At 36.2% G+C, this 23,407-nt stretch overlaps 1 protein-coding gene across 2 annotated transcripts; it reads left to right on the top strand.

The window, feature by feature from the left end:
* Positions 1–200: 200 nt before the first annotated feature.
* On the top strand, positions 201–23,338 carry PIGF (phosphatidylinositol glycan anchor biosynthesis class F; the record flags this gene model as incomplete). 2 transcript variants are annotated; one of them, XM_082852359.1, is made up of 6 exons in its annotated part: positions 201–260; positions 2,134–2,382; positions 3,549–3,640; positions 4,868–4,984; positions 7,760–7,864; positions 23,182–23,338. In XM_082852359.1, exons 2-6 carry the CDS (start codon positions 2,155–2,157, stop codon positions 23,336–23,338), a joined length of 699 nt encoding a protein of 232 aa, XP_082708485.1. In that variant the 5' UTR covers positions 201–260; positions 2,134–2,154. The 2 variants fall into 2 exon arrangements, with proteins under 2 accessions (XP_082708485.1, XP_082708484.1); XM_082852358.1 differs by having other exon boundaries at positions 7,760–7,868; positions 23,182–23,336.
* Positions 23,339–23,407: the final 69 nt, after the last annotated feature.

Genomic DNA, 23,407 nt, shown 5'->3' with positions numbered 1-23,407 from the left:
CCTTCCGGGTTACGAAAATCCACTTCCGGCCCTTCCGCCCTCCGCCCCGCCTATCCAATACCTGGAAAGCCGCGGGAGGAATAAACGCGAGTGGGGAGGCGGGGCTGCCTTCTTGGCCCGCCTCTCCACTTCTGCGATTGGCTGTGAGGCCTTGTGCCTCCTCCCCACAGGCCTGCGCCTGCGCGAAGCACAGGGTCCGAGTTACACCTGATGGTGGGAGGTAGAAACCCTCCGTTCTCTTCCGCGGGCGGGAGAGTTAGGTAAGCCCAGCCGGAGGCTCGGGGTGCGCGAGCCTCCCGGCGCTGCAAGCCACTTCCGCCAGCTACCCAGCTGGCCGGGAATATCTGCCCCCGGCCGGTCCGTGCCTGCCGGCACGCGCCTGCCGGCCCCTCCAGTTCCGCCCTTCCTGCGTGACCCAGGGGCTGCGGTGATGGACTGGCCTCTTTCGGATCCGACATTCTGTGTCTGTCCCTTCTTTTCTCTCGGTCTCCACGCTTGTGCTCTTTGATTATGCTTCTCAATTCGTCCCTCGTTGCCTACACTCCCGTCGGCTGAGGCTTGGGCAGAGTTCGGAGCGACCCAGTTTGGGATGGAGCTGCAGGTTAAGGTCCCTCGATTCCCGCGAAGGCTCCTCTAGGAGCCGCTCAGAAGAACCTTCTCTCCCGCTGCAAGGCTTAAGGACTCGGGCCAGGTCAGACCGTGGAGGCCGGGGCCCTGGCCACCCGAGGAAGCACCTGACGAGAGTCCTCCTGGGCTCGCCAGGGCCCAACACAGGGCTGGTTTCTCAGGAGGGGCAACACTGGACCAACTTTTCATTCGTTCGTTCATTCATTCAGTCATTCAGCAAGCATCCGACTTTGGGTACCATTCACTGTCTTAGGTCCAGATCTGCTTCAGTCAGTTGCGATTCTGAGGGTGTCCCAGAAAAATATCTGAAGGTGTGTCTATTGAGAGACTATATTCTGGATTCCCTTCCCAGCCCCTCAGCTGAGGCTAGGACCTGTGAGAAACATTTCCTTTCTCCTTTCTTGCCATGCATTCTTTTCTCGACCCCCTAGTGCGTATCTTTGTATCAAAGAGGCTAGGTTTTGAAATGGCTTTAGCACTTGGGAGCTTGGGACCTTGGAGTGTTTCCAAATCTGTTTTAGCCTGTTTCCTTATCAGTAAAGTGTTTGCCTTGTAAAAATACAGTGTGAATTAAACGAGAGTGTTATTATAAGGCGTGGATTCGCCCCTTTGCCCCAGTGGGCGCTCTGTGTGTGTCTATAAAATATACACATATATATATATATTTTTTCCTGGAATATTAACCACAGTGTAACATGTGGACTACTACTTTAATAAAGTCCTTACTTAACATTAGTCAATACTATGTATAAGCTATCTGTTAGGTAATTTGTAAATACATACATATACAAAATAACGTGTTTATATATATATATATAGAGAGAGAGAGAGAGAGAGAGAGAGAGAGAGAGAGTGAGAGAGAACGTAAATATTTTTCCACCTTCCATTCGTGCTCTGCTTTTGGTTGGAATCTGGCATGTGTAACTGACATTGTCATTTTGGTATTTTTGCAGTACTGGGACTCCTTAGTTTAGCATAATGTTCTTTGAAGCTTCTTGGTAACACTGGCCACCATTCCAGTGTGTACCTGGTGTTACTTGGCATTTGTTGGAAAATGTGAACTACTGTGATGTTAGACAAGGGTCCATAATGATAAAAATGCCAACAGTTCAGCCAAATTGTATTATGGGGTTTCTAGAAAGCATAGCTTATATTTCCAACAGGGCAAATCATTAACACATGCTGTTTGTTTTCACCTCTGATTTTGGCAAAAAGAAAAAAACCGAATTGCTTAATTAGTCCCTGCACATGACTGTTTTACAGAAACTAGACACAAATATTTAAGAAATTAGTAGATTTGTCCTTTTTCAGGCTCTGTGAGCTGTTTATACTATATTAGTCTATTAGTTTTTACATATATGCATCTTCCTATATTCTGACACTGTGACATTATTGCCCATAGAAAACTGACTTTGGTTCATGGCTTGTTTTTAGACGTTGGAGCATTTAGGACAATAGAAAAAGTCATTATAGCCTATGCTCTTTTCTTAATTTGTTTTTCATTAGATAGCCACTCAAGAAAACACCATGAAAGATACTGACATCAAGAGACTACTATATGTCCATCTATTATGCATATTTTCAATTATCCTAAGCATCTTCATTCCATCATTCTTCTTGGAGAACTTCTCAGTACTGGAAACACACTTGACATGGTTGTGCATCTGTTCTGTTTCTGTAACTGCCGTCAATTTAGTATTGTATTTAGTAGTGAAACCAAATGCATCTTCTAAAAGAAGTTCATTATCATACAAGGTAAGACTTATTTCTTGACAACTGATTTTTAGATGTAGGTAATGTTTTTATTACTGGATGAATAAAGTATTAGTCAAGTACTTATTGGGTTATTTACAGTGAATAAAGAAGCTGATTTTTTTTTTTTCTAGTCAGTAGCCTATTGCTTGCTGGAAGACTGTCTACAATGTTTGATAGAGTCTTGCCATGTATTAATTGGATATCAGCATTGTGAACCTATATAGTCATGTTTCATGTCATCATTGAAGATGAATATATCGTCAGTGTAGCAATATATATAAATACAGCAATCACACCTTTAAATCTTATTTTATAAGACATTTCAGTTTATTTTCATTCATCTTTTGCATTTCTGAAAGACAATGGGTTTTTCATAAATTACAAAATAAGCTCTTGTTTCAAGCTTGGCCTTCCTTGACTAAATAGCAGTTGAAGTTTTCAGACATTGGAATCTATTTTCTGGAATATTCACTACAGTGTAACACTTGACTATTATTTAAATTAATAAAGTCCTCACTTAACATTATTCAATACTATGTGTATGTTCTTTATTAGGTAATTTAAAACACATTTACTGCCCTATGATTTAAAACACTCATTGTGTGTTTTATTATTAGATCTTCTTGAGCTCGAACTCAAGTAGGTCCCACATACTGATTTGCAGACATGCAGGTCTTTTTTTATGTGGATCATATAGTAACATGAATATGATTTGGGGAATTATTTAATATTGTGCTTTTCTTTGGTCCAGTTTTCCTAGGAATTTTGTTTTAAAATGAAAAAATATTATTATCATTATTTTCTATAAATATTTCATGTATCATCACACAAGAAGGACTGTGTTTGTGTTTTTTTGTATCCTAGCACACTTATTGGTAAATATTTCATAAATACTGATTAACAACATAGTTCAATACTTAGCATAGAAACAAAAACATTTTCTGATTCTGCTGTTTAGGTGAGTGGAACATGGGGATCGATTTTTGTATTGTGGCTTTTTTACAGTGTTGTGCAAAGAACATGTGATCTGACTTCAGGAGCAGATCCAAAGAATATTCAGCTGTATCACACTTTATAGGGCTAAGTTGTATTTGTAGATAAAATCAAATCATTTGCTGTCCTTCAGTCATTCTCTTGATTCTTTAAGTTATTCATTTCCTTTTTAGGTAACCAGATTTTTGAAATGCTGTATCTACTTTCTTATGTCTTGTTTCGTCTTTCATGTAATTTTTGTTCTATATGGAGCACCACTAATAGAGTAAGTCTGAAATTTTTTACCTTAAGCCAACTATATTTTAAAACAGTCGTTTATTAAACCAAGTGCTAATTCTATTGGTGATTAGAGAAAAAACATGATGTGTTTAATCAGTTGATCACAGAAGGATACTGACATCATTGCCCTTGGTAGTGTTATTTTTTTAAAAGACAATGGAATAACTTAATTCTTTAAATGCTCCTATTACGTAGCCTTTTGTCATGCAATTGCTTAAAGGGGGAGGTAGATGAGAAACTGTCATATACCAATAGGTGTGTGGCCCTTAGAACCTCTAAGGAAACTGACTATAATGGTACATATAAATTAGTTATAAATAGTAAATGTGATTCTGAAGTGCTTGAAAAGAGTTTGTTTTCTTAAGAAAAGTCAATAGATTCTTGTATTTTATTACGTAGAAGCTAATGTTTATAGTTTAAAGGTAAAATTTAACTCAACACCTTTTCAAAACTGAACAGTTTTGAATTAGTGAAAGCCAAATTCATTAATATGTCTTATATAATGTTCCATTATAGTTTGGGAAAGTTCAGTTTAGCAGTGATAAATGATCATGTTGAAATGAGTGATGCAATACATACACACACACACACACAGCTATATGTATAGTTTTACATATATATATATACCTGGTTATATATACACATACTAGATTAACAGGTAATTATATTCTAGAGTGGGGAGGATAAGACCTTTGTAATGGGAAATGATAATTTCTCTGTAATCCATTTTAGAGTAGAATGAATGTCTGGAGCAGTGGTTCTCCAATTGTGGTTCTAAAACCAACAACATCAGCATTTTATCGAAATGCAAATTCTCAGGCCTTAGTCAGAAACAAATTTACCTAGTTCTCCAAGTGGTTCCGATATAAGCTAAATTTGAACCACGAATTGCAGAGAAAGTTCCAGAGACTATTGAGGAAAAAGTTAATGATCTAGAAATGGGTTTTCTTGCAATGGACAGTCTCAGTATCGTATGGCATTTAACACTTCTGAACTCTATCATCAAAGACAAATATTTGCTAGATTGTTTTTTATAGCTTGCATTTGGTAGTAACATTTTTTATAGTCATGGTTTTGGTAAGACTCATGTTACCTTTCTAAGTGTAAGAAAATAGTTTTATACTAAATCTATTTAAGTAAAAAAGATTATGCATGTGTGTGTATATGCATCTTTAACACTTAAGAAAAAATTAATACAGTGTTTTTTTCCTAGGTTGGCGTTGGAAACATTTTTACTCGCAGTTACTTTGTCCACTTTTACTACTGTACCTTGTTTATGTTTGTTAGGACCAAACTTCAAAGCATGGCTAAGAGTTTTCAGTAGAAATGGGTAAGTTTGAATTTTATATTCTAGTGATGTTTGAAATTTAAAAAAAAATTAATGAGGTACTTTTCTATTCATGGCAGCTTGCTGATTGTTCCTTGAGTGTTTCTCAGCACTGTATGGTTCTCAGTGATGCTGTAAGGGCCCACTGCAGCTGGGGACTGGGGCCAGGGAAGGGTGGCATGCACTTGAGGGAGACCCAAGCAGGCAGAACTATAGGCCTCTCCCTCCACGTTAGCAAGATCAGCTCTGCATTTTTTTTTTTTTTTTTTTTGTATGGTAGAATTCCACTTAGCTTTTTGCTTGAAAAAAGGTTTCTGTTACCAAAAGAAAACTTTGAAAACCCCTCCTTGGGGATAATTTAATCACTGTGATAAAATTGCTACAGATCAAATTGCTTCTGTACACCTTATAATGTAGAATTGGGGTTCACCATCTAAAAATGTTTATTGGAACAGCTATAGTTTCTTGTTCAGCCTCTTTTGTGGTGAGACATCCGAGTGCAGGTTTCACAGGATTTTTTTTTGCGGTATGCGGGCCTCTCACTGCTGTGGCCTCTCCCGTTGCGGAGCACAGGCTCTGGACGCGCAGGCTCAGCGGCCATGGCTCACGGGCACAGCCGCTCCACGGCATGTGGGATCTTCCTGGCACGAACCCGTGTCCCCTGCATCGGCAGGCAGACTCTCAACCACTGCGCCACCAGGGAAGCCCTTTACAGGATTTTATTCCCTTAGCAGCTGTATGTATTTTCAGCATCGTTAAATTAAAATTTTCACTTCTTGAAAGGCAGTGAGATCATTGGTGTCAGAAATGGTTGAGTTATAACTAAGAAAACTAGAAAGTTATTTGGTGCCCATGATTTTGTCTTGTTTATCACCCAGCAGCAAAAACTTCTTGAGCTCTTAACTCTGTGCTCTGTGTTACGCAAACTCTGTGTGGAGTCTGATGTATTAGCTATGCTTCTCTCCATGAGGATCTTGGACATTCAAGGGGCAAGGATGAGATGAACAAAAACAGAAGACTAAGTTTGTGTAACTCGAACAATGAAGTTTTAGGAACTCAGTAGGGTAGGAGACCACTGAAGAATGAGCTGGATGGGGGGATGATCTATGAAGGACTTGGATCAGGAGTAAGAGATTTGGTAAGACTAAGTGGGAAGGGGAGACACCCCGCGCTATGGGATGAATGAAACTATAGAAACTGAAATGAACATGGTATTTTTGTGTGATTTGGAAGAGAACAGCCCAAGTGGAGCAGAGGATGCTTGCTGAGTAGCTAGGCTCCATAAATTACTGACTTTTTGTTTTTGAAATGTTTGTTTGTTCCCCTTCAGAACCATCTTCTAGTGTTCATAAAGTCTCAAGAAAACAGAAGTGTCACATTGAACACTTTTTCCCACATTGTTACCATAGTATCCCAAATGGCATTAATTTCTTTTAGTACTTTAGTTTGACATTTTTAAACAGTGAAAATCAGTTGAAACCTTATTGGTTTGGATTGGTGATTTATCCAGCTTTGAATTCTGTTTCTGATAATAGCATTAATGGTGTACTTGGGGGGAGATACTGTCATTTGATTCTATAGTCGGTTCTGCTATAAGATGGCATATGCATTCCTAAAAATCCTTGCATTATGCAAAACTGGGCAATAAGAAACACAGAACTTATGGGGAAAATGGGATGGGGCATAACACTCAAAAACTTCGTCAGTAACACATTAAAAAATGTAGGAACTTAATAAAAATGGCAGGACAGTTTAATACATGTTAAATGGTTAAGAATTGCATAAATATTTTAATAAATATGCCACTTTTCCTTGGACAAAACCTGAAATTTGCTTTTGGAAGTAGATGTGGGAAGGGTTGCCTCTTGTAAGTTATTATGAAGGAGGGTTGTTGGAAAGCTAAGACAGATGTGGAAGGTGTGGCTCATACACGTGAGGGGAACTGAGATAGCTGGGAGATGGGTTTTTAAACGGTATTGAGATATAATTCAAACACCATGTATGCCACCTATATAAAGTGTACAATTCAATAGTTTTTATTATATTCACAGATATGTACAACAATCATTACAGTCAGTTTTAGAATATTTTCATCACCTCAAAAAGAAACTCCATGTCCTTTACCCGCCACTTCCTTATTCCCCCTCCCCTAGCCCTAAGCAACCACTAATCTATTTACTGTCTGTAGATTTGCATATTTTGGACATTTCATGAAAATGGAATCATATAATATGTGATCTTTTGTGATTGCTTCCTTTGGACAATAGAATACTAGTAAAACTGTTAACAAGGGAAAACACACAGCAAAACTGGATTTATAAAATGGTGCATTTGAGTTTTGTTTTGAAGGATATATACATATATGTGTGTATATATGCAGATGTGCATATATCATTTCAAACAAAATTGTGTGTTTATTTGTGTATGTATAAAATATTTCTGGAAGGATATGTAATAAGCTGGTGATAGCAGTTGTTTCTGGGAAAAGGAATCAGAGTTGATGATAAGGGTGAGAGGAGGACTTAGCTTTCATTGCAGACACTCTTTTGTATTGTTTGATTTTCACTATGTGCATATATTACCTTTCCAGCTGAAAAACACTTGTATCTTCTTACCAATTAATTGCTAATGATTCATGGCAAATATTTGTGTCAATTTGCGATGCTTATTTTAAATGAACAACATATATATATGTATAGTGTTAATTTATGCTGTTTGTTTGATTCCCCAGCAGCTAAGATATATACCACCAATAATTTATATATTTGTGTTTTATAGGGTTACATCCATTTGGGAGAATAGTCTCCAGATCACTACAGTTTCTAGTTTTCTAGGAACATGGCTTGGAGCCTTTCCTATTCCACTCGATTGGGGAAGACCATGGCAGGTTGGTTTCAGCTCTTTAAAGCAACAAAGCAGATGTTTGTACAGTGATGGTAAAACTGATGAAGCTAACGAGTATGTGTATTTAAATTGTTTTATCGTTTAGTTAAGTAGGGATGCCAGTTCCCTCTGTCACTGTAATCTGGGTGATTTATTAGGGCCTGTCTCAGTGCCACAGGCGTCCAGATCAGCCTGTTTCTATCTTCTAACACTATTTTTTTCTACATGTATAGGTGAATAAACAAGCTTAGTTTGAGAATATGTTTAGGAGTTTAATAGCCTAGAAGTTTCAGGAATTCCCTATTTTTAACTTTGATATACATTGCCTTTGTAGTCTTAGATTCATATTTTCTTAGCTTGATTGATAGCCAAACTGAATGTTGATTTTGAGATTTTTTTTTCTTAAAGCATATAGCAAAGTAGGTTTTGAAATAGGGGCTTGTGATATTAGAGGAAGCTCATAAACATCAGGTTTTTTGTTTTCTATGACAATAGGATATAGCTAATAAGCTAGGGGAAATACTATAAGTGTTCTTTTTATCACCATTTTACAGATGAGGAAACTGATACCTAGAGGACATGTAATATTCCAAGGTCACTGAGCTAGTGATGGATACATCTTTGTTGTAATTTTTAATGGCTTCATAGTAAACCTTTATATAGTTATTCCAAAATTTATTTTAAAAATTCACTATTGATCATTTAGTACTATTTTTACTATTATAAACAGTGCTATGATAAACATCTTTGAATCTATATCTTAATGGATTTTTCCAAATATTAAGATGATTTCTCCCAAATCAATTGTGGTATTAAAAAATAAATATACTTTCTTTTTCCAACATGAAGAGAATTTTTCTCTGATCACAAAGACAGTATATATTTATTTAGAAAATTTAAGCAATACTAATAATTATAAAAAGTAAGTAAAAATTATCAAATAGCCAGCCACCCAGAGACAACGCCCATTTGTGTTTCGGTGGTAATCTTTGCAGCTCTCTCTTCATGTGTGTAACTATTCATAATACACATATTATTATTATTATTTTTTTATATTTATTTTTTGCGGTACGCGGGCCTCTCACTGCTGTGGCCTCTCCCGTTGCGGAGCACAGGCTCCGGGCGCGCAGGCTCAGCGGCCATGGCTCACGGGCCCAGTCGCTCCGCGGCATGTGGGATCTTCCTGGACCAGGGCACGAACCCGTGTCCCCTGCATCGGCAGGCGGACTCTCAACCACTGCGCCACCAGGGAAGCCCACACATGTTATTTTTAATCTTTTTTTCCCTTCAACAGCATATTATGGAGCTCATTCCATGTCAGTGAAAATTTGCATTATAATACTCCATTATTTGGGTAAAATCATATACCAATTTCTTATGAATGGACATTTAGATTATTTATAGTTTTCACTATTACTAATTTATTACGAATTATTGTGATTATCATAAAACATATATCTTTGCAGATTTGTCTAGGTTTTTTAAAAAATTAATTAATTAATTTGGTTGCACCAGGTCTTAGTTGCGGCTCACCAGCTCCTTAGTTGTGGCATGCAAACTCTTAGTTGCGGCATGCATGTGAGACCTAGTTCCCTGACCAGAGATGGAACCCAGGCCCCCTGCATTGGGAGCGTGGAGTCTTATCTGCTGCGCCACCAGGGAAGTCCCTCCAGTTTTCTCTTTAGTGTAAATTCCTAGGTAATAAGTGGCTGGGATAAATCTCTGCTATGTATGTCATTTTCCAAAGGCCCTTGAGGGATCTGAATTATATGTCTTGCACTTAACTGCCTACTTTTTAAGTCCATTCTTTGTGCTTTCTATTAGATGTTGTGTCTCCTAGACAAATGAGTTGTTCTTTTACATTCAGTAAGTCTGGTAGGTTTGCCCTTCTCTACTATATGTTATGGAAATCCCTGGAGGTTTGGGGTGTGTGGTGTCACCCTTCCCAAGGTTATAATATTAATAAAGGTTTCCTTTATATTTTCTTGGCCATCTCAGTGACCACTGGGAAATGGGGATTCATTTGTACTCAAGTTACAATCTTATGGAACTTAATTTCATTCAATAGTGTCAGTGATTTCTAAATTGGAGGACAATCAAAATCATTGAAAAGTATACACAGGAAATTGTATTTTAATTCCTTACTTTCAGATGTATGCAATTAAATCTAAATACAAAGTATCGATATATAAAGCACCATTGGCCCTCAGCTTATGAGTTGGTAAGGTACTATGTAATTAACATGTTAGTTTGCGTATAGATGGAATATTTTGGAGTGTAAAAGTTTGATATGTTACACTTGTATAAATCTTCTCTTTATAAGACTATGCAGAAATAGATGTTGAATTATGGGGAGTAGATGCCCTTTGTACAATCTGGGTTTAGGTTTCCATAGAAAATATATTTTTTGATTATTTACAATTCAGTTATCTATTTTCGATTGTTTGGGCTTTTAGCTACTGACTCTCATTTTTCTACCTCAGTTCTTGTTTACAATGAGAGGTGAGCCGGATCCAAATTAATGGTATCAGACTTTTAAAATTAATATAAAGTTTCTATTTGAATTATTGACTTTAAAAAAGGTTTTCTAACTAGCTAATTTAATATGTAACAAATGTTGGTCTTCATTAAGAATGTTTCATTTGACTGGAATATTACTGGTTGTTTAATCATCTTTACTGTTGAGTTGTTTTTAAAGTATTCCAAGTTAATGACCCACTTGTTCACTATCATCTTTTAAAATTATGATAGATACTGTTAGTGAAATAATAGAATTGATGTATAATTAATCATCTTTTATTCATACAATAATCACCTGCCCCTTTCCCTTTTAGCAATGGTTTACTGATAAACTAGAGAAATGTTGAGGCATCTTTTTTGTTCACTTTTTATTTTCAGTGAACAAGTTTTTTGTTCTGTTTTGGTTTTTTTCTTCATAAACCTCACTACAGAATAAGTACTCCGTGTGGCTCATGGTGCTGACAGAATCTGCCAGAGAAACAATAAACCAAATGAAAGATCATGGCGTCACCTCAGAATGGAGATTTTTCTAGAGTAAAATTTCACGAGAAGATAACTATATATACTTCATTATCTAAACTGTAATATTATAGTATTAGGAAGAGAGGTTAGTTCTCTATTCCTTATAGCCCAGTAAAGATTTGATATGTTTGTGGTAAAGCAAGCTTTTCTGGATTGGGATCTGGTTTTACTGATGTTTCAGTCAGAGAAACAAGGGTATCTGGTTAAGCAATTATACTTTCTTTAAAAACACATACCATCCACCTCACAAAAACTTTTGCATGTTTAGTTCCATTTTTTCTACTTTGAAATCAAATTTGACTTCATATAAAATTTCCAGAGGCCAAACATAAGATTATAATGATGTGAGTTCTGTACTGAGCAATTTCAAGAATATTTATATTTTTTAAATTGTTTCATCATTAAATGACTAGAAAGGCCCATTGAAAATATATAACCTCAATGAAAAATGTTTTTCACTTACTAATAGGAATTTTAAATAATTTTAAGTAATGACAAATGACGAAAGATACCTTTATAGTTGGAGGAAGCCTTCCCTTTCTAGGAGGCAGCAAGAGAATTTGGTGAAAGAGAATGTGGTCGGTGGCTGCCCACTATGTTGTTGGTCATCTTTATTGTTTTCTTTAAAAATAATTGAAAGTCATCTTGCTTCTCTTCCTTGCCTTAATTATTACATTATAAACATTTGAATTGCCCATAACCCAGACAGCCTTCTTCAGCCCCTGAGAAAGCTTCTAGCTATAGTTACTGACAAAATGAATATTTTGACCATGGAAGATCTTTGTACATTATAATTTGATGCATTATCTGCTGTAAAAATAGCTAATCAGTAAATATTTGTTGAGTTCTTACTGTGTACAAAATACATATTCTGTGTAAGTTATAACAGATACTTAAATATTACCAGGACTGGAATTTAATTGTGTGGTAATGATAATTTAGATTCATATTGTGATTTAGATTCAGATTTAATATGCTCTAAATATTTTGCAGAATAGATGGTTATGAGCTTTTCATCTGGAAAATGTCTTAATTATCAAAAGTCGGCTAGTATTTCATGTTATTAAAAAAATTAACGGGAGGTTGGGAATTGTTGTTGGTTATTCTGAGCAAAGGAAATTTACCATGAAGTTTTTAAACCCACATGTTTTATTAATAGGTAGACAGATAACAGGATGATTAAGAGCTCTGGCATCAGATTATTGAGTTCAAATCCTGGCTCTGCCACTTGCTAGTGAGGATTAAATAATATAATCCTTCTAAAGTACTTAGTTCAGAACCTGACACATAGTTACTGCTTAATTACTGTTATAGGCATTTATGACCTATAAAAGGAGTAGGTTAATGACTGTTTTTTTTTAGCATTACCAAAAAACCCTGCAAATTCCATTATTTGAGTTCTCCAAGTGTTAGAGCATGTTAACTGTCTCAGTTTATTGTATTCATGCTGCCCGATAATCCTTAAATTGGTAGGGTGGATTGTTAAATCATCTTTTTGTTTCCCTGGTATTCAGGGTATTTGGATTTCATGTAATTTTCAATTCTGTCTGACATTTCGGACGGCAATAGAAAGAAAACATCGTATCTGTCTGTGTATGTACCAGGCATGGGCTTGGCACTGTCACACAGGCAACTTAATCCTGGTAACCCTAGTGCAAGGTAGAGTTCAGTCCCACTTCTACACAAAAGAAAGCCAAGTGTGAGGAGAGGAGTACACATCTTGTTCAACATTTCTTGCCTGATTAGAGGAAGACTCAGGATCCAGCGCCCCAAGACACCATGATTCTCTTTATCCCTGGAGACTCTGAAACATAGCTTTTCTTTTTAAAAAATGGCCATAGCTTAGATTTTGGGGGGAAAAGGTTGAGTAGTTATTATATTGCGTTTCTTTCTTCACGTGAGAATTTCATTTAAGTGCCGTGACCACTCTGGTAGTGTTTATATTTTAGACCATAAAATTTAATGCATTTGTAGGAGAGTATTTGAAGCTAAGATGTGAAGCTTTTGTACCTAGAAAACCAACAAATATCTTTAAACTCTGGACTTCCATGCTACTGTCTCCAAAATGGAATTGACCCAGAGAATCAAATCTCTTCTGAGCATATTTATTTCTTATAAAGTTAAAAAGCAAAATGGATTGAGATGGTCTTGAAAACAATTTTAAGTCGTTTAAAAATATTTGTACTTGTTCCCATCAGATACCAGATAAATGAGGCATTGTTATATTTAAAAACTTTTTTGTTTTCTCTGGTTTTATCAGGTTAAAACATTAATATCTGTGAAACATATATATTCATTTTTAAAAGTCACAGATGCCACAGATAATACTTTCATAAATTGAAGCTGGAGATCATAAGGATAATTAAATGAATCACTGCAAATAATGACAGAGTGAGGGATAAAGCTAAGATTATGGATTTAATTATTGAAGGGTGCATATTTTTAGGTTAATTGGTGTTTCTGATGCTAAAGGTGTTATACAGTATTTTAGACAGACCAAAATAAAATATTAATGTATATGAAATATGAGTTACATATTTCGACCATGGAAAAAAAACTATAATGCGTAACTGATAGAAAATGGTTTTGGATTTAAAAGGTGGGTTCACTGTTGGGCAGTGAAGTTGAAAATGATCTGCTAGCAGAACTTTCATGTGAGGGAGAAGAGTGCTGGCTAAGGAAACTCATTTGCATGGTCCTGCCAAGGACCATTTATCGTCACTTTGACAAGAAGTTCCAGCCTGGAGACTGTGGACCTCTCCACAAATAGCTCTTCCTAAATCTGTGTTCTTAGTCACAGGAGAGTGGTGTGGTATACATGGCACAGGGAAGAGTTACAACTAGAGAGATGTATCCAGATGAGTAGATTCATCTGTACATGTATTCCTACATCAGACAATAGCATTTGCTTTAAGGACACCTGGAAAAACACATCACTTAAAACCAAATTCAGAGGAAAATACAAATAATCATTTAAAACCAGTAGAATTTTGAAAGTAGGTTTTTAAAAATGAATTCTATCAGTCATGCAAACGTAAATTTGTGGTAAGCATGATAAACAAAACATATTAAAAAGTAGTTTGAAATTTAGAACTGCCTGGGTTTTAGCTCCCTTTTTTATCTGAAAGAGCCAGTAATCCTAATGGTTGTGAGTTGTTCTAAGTGTTTCTAGGTTTTTTGATCTGCAGATAGGTCAGTTTTCCCATGATATCTATCATAGTACATACCTCTCCAAAAATTATATTGAAACATATTTTTTAAAGTTTGTGTTATTAAAATTTATCTAAAAAATTAAATAATCTTAGTTTGCCCCTTAACTGCTTGGTTTATAGTAGGGGCTCTCAATAAATAGTTTTGAACATACAGAGCCATTCAAATGGAGACTCTTAAAAATGATAGAAATGCCTACCAGTGGTTGGTTTAAAATCAGTTTCTGTACTTATACGTCTTAAAAGTTACGAAAAATGACAGCTAGGAGCAAGAATCACCCGTCTGTTTCAGTGGTAAGGCTACATATGGTTAATATAATGCCATATGCTATATAGCTCTTGAGAGTTTTCTCTTGTAAGCTTTATGCTTCCCAGACATTTCATGGGAAGAAAAGCAAGTACTAAAGATGCTTATATCACAAGGGCAAGGGAATAGTTCCTGCAGCACAATATAACATTGCTCATAAACTATTAATATTTTATTTGTTCTAAACTGCAGGCTCTAATTATCACCTATTAGAATACCTAAGAAGTACTTCCATTAGTGATCATGTAAGTTTAAGTTTTTCAAGTTAAAATATGTAATATACGGAATGATACTGATGCATGGTACTTTACAGCTTTCATGACAGATTTTTAAGTATTACTTCATTTAATACAAGAGCCCCATGTTTTAAGTACAAGAGGTATTATTATCCCTGTTTTGCAGTTGGGAAACTGAGGCTCAGGTGTTAAGTGACCTGGCAAAGGTCATATGGCCAGTAAGTGGCTGACCTGGCCCTGCATCTCAGATCATTCTCACTCCAATGCCACATGCCATTTCCTAGAAAAGCAAAGTAAAGCTCCCAAGTAAAATATAAAGTATTTTTAAAAGCAGCTTAATGTTTTTATATAATTAGCTTTTTAAACTTTTCGTTGAATATTTTAAACTAATTTCAAAAAAAGTCACCATTATCCAATCCCAAATACCTGATGAAACCTGCAGCAGCTTATAAACTGCCATAGTCAGTGATATACCAAACTAGCTGTTTTATGGAGTAAAAATGTAATCTATTTGCACTTGATATATTGTGCATATTATAATTAAAATGTATTTAAACTGTTTACTCTCAATCCACACAAATGCCATCTACGTCATTGAAATTGATCCTTAAAATTCTGAAACCAAAAAGTGAAAGGTCATTGTATTTCTTTGGCCAACTAGAACAGTTAATAAAAATACTTACTAGGGTAGAGTGATGAAGAGTACAGGGATTTTTTTTTTTTATTGTAGTGTAGTTGATTCACAATGTTGTGTTAGTTTCTGGTGTACAGCAAAGTGATTCAGTTATATATATGTATCATATTTTTCATTATGGTTTATTACAGGATATTGAATATAGTTCCAAGTGTAGGGATTCTTAACCAGGAGTCCATATATGGGCTTCAAGTCTGTGAACCCTTGAAATTATATGGATGTGTGTATGTACACATCCAACTACCATCTAATGGAATTCATGCTTCCTTCTCGTCAAACATGATCCATATATATGTAGATGTAATTTTTTAAAAATACTTTTAAAGTACTTAAAATTTGGGCAGGATTTTAAAAATAGCTTTAGAGATGGTATATTTGAGGAATGATGGTATTCTAGATTATAATGACAACTTATTTCATATGTGCCTATTAAAAATATGAAGTAAAAGATTATTATCAATTATAACTCACATTAATTGGTCACTTGTACTATGTGCCAGATACTGTTATAGGTATGGTTATAAGTATCACACATCACATTGTCTCATTTGATCATTACAATAACCCTATGAGGTGAGTTTTACAGTGATCCTTATTTTGTAGATGAGAAACCAAGGCACAGAAAGGTTAGGTGACTTACCCAGGGTCACATTTTGGTAAACTTTTTTTTATTTTAACATTTTTATTGGAGTATAATTGCTTTACAATGGTGTGTTAATTTCTGCTGTATAACAAAGTGAATCAGCTATATGTATACATATATCCCCATATCCCCTCCCTCTTGCGTCTCCTTCCCACCTTCCCTATCCCACCCTTCTAGGTGGTCACAAAGCACCGAGCTGATCTCCCTGTGTGACGCGGCTGCTTCCGACTAGCTATCTATTTTACATTTGGTAGTGTATATATGTCAATGCTCTCACTTCATCCCAGCTTTTACCCTTCCCCCTCCGTGTCCTTAAGTCCATTCTCTACGCCTGCATCTTTATTCCTGTCCTGCCCCTAGGTTCATCAGAACCTTTTCTTTTTAGATTCCATATATATGTGTTAGCATACGGTATTTGTTTTTCTCTTTCTGACTTACTTCACTCTGTATGACACACTCTAGGTCCACCTACCTCACTACAAATAACTCAATTTTGTTTCTTTTTTATGGCTGAGTAATATTCCATTGTATAAATGTGCCACATCTTCTTTATTCATTCATCTGTCAATGGACACTTAGGTTGCTTCCATGTCCTGGCTATTGTAAATAGTGCTGCAATGAACATTGTGGTACATGACTCTTTTCGGGTTTGTTTTTTTTTAAACAATTCTAACCATTTACTGCTTAAACAGGAAAAGTTTTTTGTTGTTGTTGTTTTTTGTTTTGTTTTTTTGCAGTACGCGGGCCTCTCACTGTTGTGGCCTCTCCCGTTGTGGAGCACAGGCTCCGGACACGCCAGGCTCAGTGGCCATGGCTCACGGGCCTAGCCGCTCTGTGGCATTTGGGATCTTCCCGGACCGGGGCACGAACCCCGTGTCCCCTGCATCGGCAAGCGGACTCTCAACCACTGCGCCACCAGGGAAGCCCCCAGGAAAAGTTTTTTAAAAAGAAAAACACCAAAAATGTATCTGTTAAAAGAGTGTCATTGTCTCATACAGTCCCACCCTCTTCTTGAAATTGCAACACAACCTCTAGATTTCACAAAAAGAGAAATCCAAAATGTGCTATCTTCATAAAAAAATGGCACACAGATCTGTATGTTTAACCTAGTGCCTTCAATAATTTCTTTGTCTGGGTCAGTATTGGTTTCTGCAGTATTGGAATGCTGTCTGGAATAATGACTGTGGGTCATCTCTCCATTTATAAGTTCAATCATACGATACACTTGCTTTTCGAATAAATAGCAAAGAAGAAATGAACAATGAAATCCAGTATTTGCTGGATCTGAGGGGATGACTCTTTTTGAATTATGGTTTTCTCACGGTATATGCCCAGTAGTGGGATTACTGGGTCATATGGTAGTTCTATTTTCAACCCATAGTGGCTGTTATCAATTTACATTCCCACCAATACTGCAAGAGGGTTCTCTTTTCTCCACACCCTCTCCAGCATTTATTGTTTGTACATTTTTTGATGATGGCCATTCTGACTGGTGTGAGGTGATACCTCATTGTAGTTTTGATTTGCATTTCTCTAATGATTAGTGATGTTGAGCATCCTTTCATGTGTTTGTTGGCAATCTCTATGTCTTCTTTGGAGAAATGTCTATTTAGGTCTTCTGCTCATTTTTGGATTGGGTTGTTTGTTTTTTTGATATTGAGCTGCATGAGCTGCATGTATATTCTGGAGATTAATCCTTTGTCCGTTGCTTCGTTTGCAAATATTTTCTCCCATTCTGAGGGTTGGCTTTTCGTCTTGTTTATGGTTTCCTTTGCTGTGCAAAAGCTTTTAAGTTTCATTAGGTCCCCATTTTTTTGTTTTTATTTCCATTTTTCTAGGAGGTGGGTCAAAAAGGATCTTGCCGTGATTTATGTCATAAGAGTGTTCTGCCTATGTTTCCCTCTAAGAGTTTTATAGTGTCGGGCCTTACATTTAGGTCTTTAATCCATTTTGAGTTTATTCTTGTATACGGTGTTAGGGAGTGTTCTAATTTCATTCTTTTGCATGTAGCTGTCCAGTTTTCCCAGCACCACTTATTGAAGAGACTGTCTTTTCTCCACTGTATATTCTTGCCTCCTTTATCAAAGATAAGGTGACCATATGTGCATGGGTTTATCTCTGGGTTTTCTTCCTGTTCCATTGATCTAAACTTTTTTTTTTAATTGAAGTAAAGTTGATTTACAATGTTGTGTTAGTTTCAGGTGTTCAGCAAAGTGATTCAGAATATATATATATATATATATTCTCTTTTAGATTCTTTTCCATTATAGGTTATTGTAAGATACTAAATATAGTTCCCTGTGCTATACAGTAGATCCCTGTTGTCTGTTTTATATATGGTAGTGTGTATATGTTAATCCCAAACTCCTAATTTATCCCTTTCCCCCTTTCCCCTTTGGTAACCGTAAGTTTGTTTTCTATGTCTGTGAGACCATTTCTGTTTTGTAAAGAAGTTCCTTTGCTTCATGTCGTATCCTAGGTTCCATCCAGATTAATTTCCCAGGGTCAGATATTTAACAAATGGCAGAGCTGAGACTCAAATCCAGTCTAATACAAAAATGAGAGTTTTTTTCTTTTTTTTAAATTTATTTATTTTTGGCTGCATTGGGTCTTCGTTGCCACTCCGGGGCTTTCTCTAGTTGAGGTGAGTGGGGGCTACTCTTCGTTGTGGTGCGCAGGCTTCTCATCGTGGTGGCTTCTCTTGTTGCAGAGCACAGGCTCTAGGGCATGCGGGCTTCAGTAGTTGTGGCACACAGGCTCAGTAGTTGTGGCTCATGGGCTCTAGAGCACAGGCTCAGTAGCTGGGGCACATGGGCTTAGTTGCTCTGCGGCATGTGGGATCTTCCCAGACCAGGGCTCGAACCCTTGTCTCCTGCATTGGCAGGCGGATTCTTAACCCCTGAGCCACCAGGGAAGTCCCAAAAATCAGTGTTCTTAATCACTATTCTGTACTACTTACAACATGCTCTGAAATAGATCAAACTCTTTATATTGGTACATTTTCCTTTCCTAAAAAGTAAGCAGAGTTTTATAGTAATGCCTGATCAGAAGAAACCAGTGTGGTCTTCAGGTAGAAATAAGCTTATATAATTTTGAAATGTCTTTCAACCAGTAATAATATTGATTTTTTAACAGAAAAAAAGTTATATCTGTATTATTTAAGATGTTTTTTAAAGATTAGGGTGAAATTGTTTTATTTGTAAGAGAAAAATAACTTATTGGTAGTACGTGTACCAAGACCCTATGTATCAGGCCTTTGCCAATGCTGATTATTTTAAGAGAACACTGACCTTTTTTTAAGTGCTGAAACATATAAGGAATCATTCGATTTAGAAAAAGGATAACAGTAGTACTCTAAGCAAGATACTTTCTTCACATGATGCAGCTACTCATTTTTTTAGTTTTTCTTTTTGACAGTAACTGTAATAATTTTACCCAGTTGCATTATCTTTTGTCCATATTATCTTTTGTTATGCAAGAGGAATTTTTTCTTTTGTTTAGTGATTTAAAAAAATTTAAATTTATAAAGAACTGGATAAAAAGAAGATGGTCGTTTGGTGGTAATCACTTGTGACTTCCTTTTCATGAATGTCTTTGAGTTTTCTATTTTCCTTAAACAAAACAAGATATATATAGAGAGCCATCTCAGATTATCATAATTTGGAGAAATGTTTATAGCAACGCAATTGAATTGTCTCTTCAATAGATGATACGGTGTGTTTTTTTAATTCTATTTGTGGCATGAGGAACGTTACATAGAAACATCTCCATATGTGAGACAGTAGTTTTAAATGGAAAACGTGAAGATCTAATTATGAAAATATGTGATTAAGCTACGATTGTTTGACAAGTCAAAATGAATTGTTGCCATAGGACAGTTTTAATTTTTTTAAAGCAATATTAAGGTCAGCAGGGAATCGCTTGAGGAAAGGTGGTTCGTTGGCAACCTTCCCCAACTCCCTTCAGCAGCTCCTTTTGCCATTCCCTATTACGGAGAGTTGCCCTTATATAAAGAGAAATTCTCTTTTAAAAAATGACTATGCTACAGTTAAGGACTACTTATTTCAGAAAAAATCAAGCAGGAAAGCCTGGTCCATCACTAGCAAACAGTCTCCAAAGCCAGTCCAACATTTTAATTTGCTGATGGCATGGATTCCTTGACATGTTGAATAGCAGGTGCTCCAAGCCTTAACCCCTCTTAAGGCAAAACTTTCTAACTAATATTGACTTCATTTTTGGCATTCCACTGGAGGTGAAGTATAGCAGCTGTTTAAAGAATGTGTGTGTAAATGTGTATATATGTGTTTGGAAACAAAGAGCCACACTGAAATTACAAAGTGAATAAAATAGAATTTAGAAACCCAAATTGGAATTTGGCTGAATTCATGCGGGAGTACGATTCTCCCTGCACTTTGACAATGCACCCTTTACCAAGGTGCAGATGCTCGCAGTTGGCCGATGATGCGTAGATCCACCACGTGAGAAACAGAGGAAAGAGTATTATCCCAGATGTTTACATGGTGTTAAATAAAAACTACTAAGGTAAGAAGGTCAGTGCTTTACATAGATAGTAAACTATGCATATTATTTTATTTGTGACCCCCCATGTGTTAAGATGGGACACTATTAAAGCAACAATCACTTAAAAAGCGACAACCAACAAACCAGTATTTAATGTGGTACTTAAAATTAATAATTAAAACCAAATGGAAGCAATGCCTAAAGTAACTAAGATAATTCACAATAAAAACCATTAGTGCAGGCTCTACTTATTGTAAATGTGATAATTCAACATAGGCTAACCTAAAATGTACCTTTAGAGATAGAATAAGGATATAAGCAAAATATTAAATAAGATTTCAGGAAGCCCCTAAAATTATTTTTAAGAACTTCAGAACTGATTATATGCAAAAAAATATTAACTATAAGTTTAAGTTCATTCATACATGACCTTATTTGAAGCAATGTATTTTCATTCACTAGCAAAATTCATGTCAGTAAGATATTTTTGAAGTATTTTATTTTCCAGAGAATTCACTACTTTGAACTAGTTGTTCCAGTGATTAGCCTGAATTTCAATGGAAACCTAAGTCTTAACTGAAGACATGCTTCTGAAAATAAGGCAACTTTTCTACAATCTGTTTATGAGCAGAAAAAAAAAAATCTTTGGTTTTAGTTAAACTAGCAGGAAGGATTTTGCAAAAAAGAAATACTAAAGAACCAAAGCAACGAAAAGGCTCTTAATAAGCAATGGGAAACTCCAAACCCCATCAAGGTCAATAGAGTACCTAAGGCACCTCAGGTTCAGATGATACAATCATCTTTGCTTAGAGTTCTAATCATCTATATACGGGATTTTTACCATCTTAAGAACATGAAGCCGAAAAGGTAATGTCCAACAATGATTATTGTAAGAAAGAAGAAAATCCTAAGAGTTGATAAATGGGAGAGATTAGAGATCATCTCCTCTACGTCCCAGATGAGGAAAATGAGGCCCAGTCAAGCAACAGAGGTGACACCAGAGTCCTAGTCCATTTCTCTTAGGGCAGGACAAATTCTAGATTTTAACTTTATTGGCTAGGAAACCAAGTGTGAAGAGTTTCAGAGATGTGAATTTGAGGAAGAAAAGAAAAAAATTCCCATCAAATCCCCAAAGGCAAGTTGGAAATAAATGTATAATACTTTACTGTCTTAATTCCTTTATACCATGTGTTGGACAACTTAGCTCATATACTAATTGAGTTATACAGTTCTTTTCAATTCTATCTAAAAATAGCAGACCAAAATTAAATGAGAAAGTTACATCAGATTCCATTTGAGCATACATAAGGCCATGGTACTTAATGCAAACCACCACTTCTTGGGAGAAAGAAGACATCCACTGTCCAGTTCAGGAGAGAAAGCTCCTGACCAGTTATGCAGTAGACTCTCCGCACGTCAATGGGGAAGATGATGCTTATATTTTTTAAAAAATCTCTACAAAGCTCACACACAAGACAGTACATCCTAGATTTGTGACTGCTATGAGCATTTAAGGCTGTCATTTTCAAGTATCAAAGTTTAGTGTTCCATTACCCAATCTGTGCAATAGACATAGCTATAAGCTCACGTCATGGAAATTAACAGAAGCTCACCAAAGACATAAAGAAATCATAATTTAGGCAACAGCATTTTTAAATGTAGGGAAGGCTGGGAAAAATTTTATGGATTAGATTATGCTTCTCTGAACTGCATTAGTTTGTTCACACTGACTGAAACTTTGTCTAACACTATTGTCTGTTGCACGGCATCTGGAATATGGTAGATCAACAGCAGACCAAACGAGAAAGCTTAATTAGGTAACAGAACTAGTCATTAAGATGGTTCACCTCTACCACAGTTATACAGTCTGTTTCCCTAGAGAAAGATTAGAAATGGCTCCAGTATACCAAATAAGCTACATAGATAAACATGAGAAAATTTTTTTAAAGCAGGACCTTTCAAAACCTAGGGACTGCCATGCACTGCTCGAGGATGAAATAAGTCAACGTTATTTACTTCTGGCTTGATGTAATATTGTGAAATGTAATATGGCTGGAGAAAATGGGTATTTGGAAGCCAGTATGTCATTTAACTTATACTCTAGGTGTGTACATAAGCTGTGGTTCTGTAACTTCCACTGTGGTTCCAATATCTATATCTGAAAGGTGAAATCAGTTTTATTATGGAAGCAGTTGCTTTGTTATAAATTCCATGTAACATGCTTGAATTCTAGGTCTTTTCAACACAATTTAAAGTTTCTTGTGGTTTGGTCAGCATACACCCTTTTCGTTTCATTTGATATACAAGCCAACGTGGAAATTAGAAAAACAAAACTACCAACTAGTTCAGAGAGCTAAATTGAGTCCAGGATTATGGCAAAGCCTGACCCAAAGTTTTAATTTGTAATTTCAGCATGTAACTCATGCAGTTTGGGGAGCATCAAACTAAATCTACAATCGCCAGAAACCTTGTTACAGTTGAATGCACATTAACTAAGATGTGTACATTTTTAGTGTTCATGATAAATGCAGATATGACCTTGTTACGCTTTTGGCATTCTTTGAGAAAGCACATTAAGCTTTAATATAGAAATATTTAGGTTACACTTGTGCTCAAGTAATAATAAAACATTTGTTCTTTTCGATCTCATACATTCTCTCCTCAGGAATGGCCCATCTCCTGCACGCTTGGAGCGACCTTTGGCTACGTGGCTGGCCTTGTTACTTCACCACTCTGGATATACTGGAATAGAAAGAAACTTACATACAAGAACAATTAATTGGAGCAAAGGGAGAAGATATTTCTTTGTGCAGATTCCATAAAGACTGTGCAGACATGTATATGGTCTAAGCCAGGCAGTTCCACTTAACAGCACTGTTTTTTATATAGTT

The sequence above is a fragment of the Leucopleurus acutus genome (assembly GCF_964270905.1).
Source record: "Leucopleurus acutus genome assembly, chromosome: 12".
Classification (NCBI taxonomy): domain Eukaryota; kingdom Metazoa; phylum Chordata; class Mammalia; order Artiodactyla; family Delphinidae; genus Leucopleurus; species Leucopleurus acutus.
The sequence above is the reverse complement of the archived record's forward strand: the minus strand, read 5'-3'. Positions and strand labels throughout refer to the sequence as shown.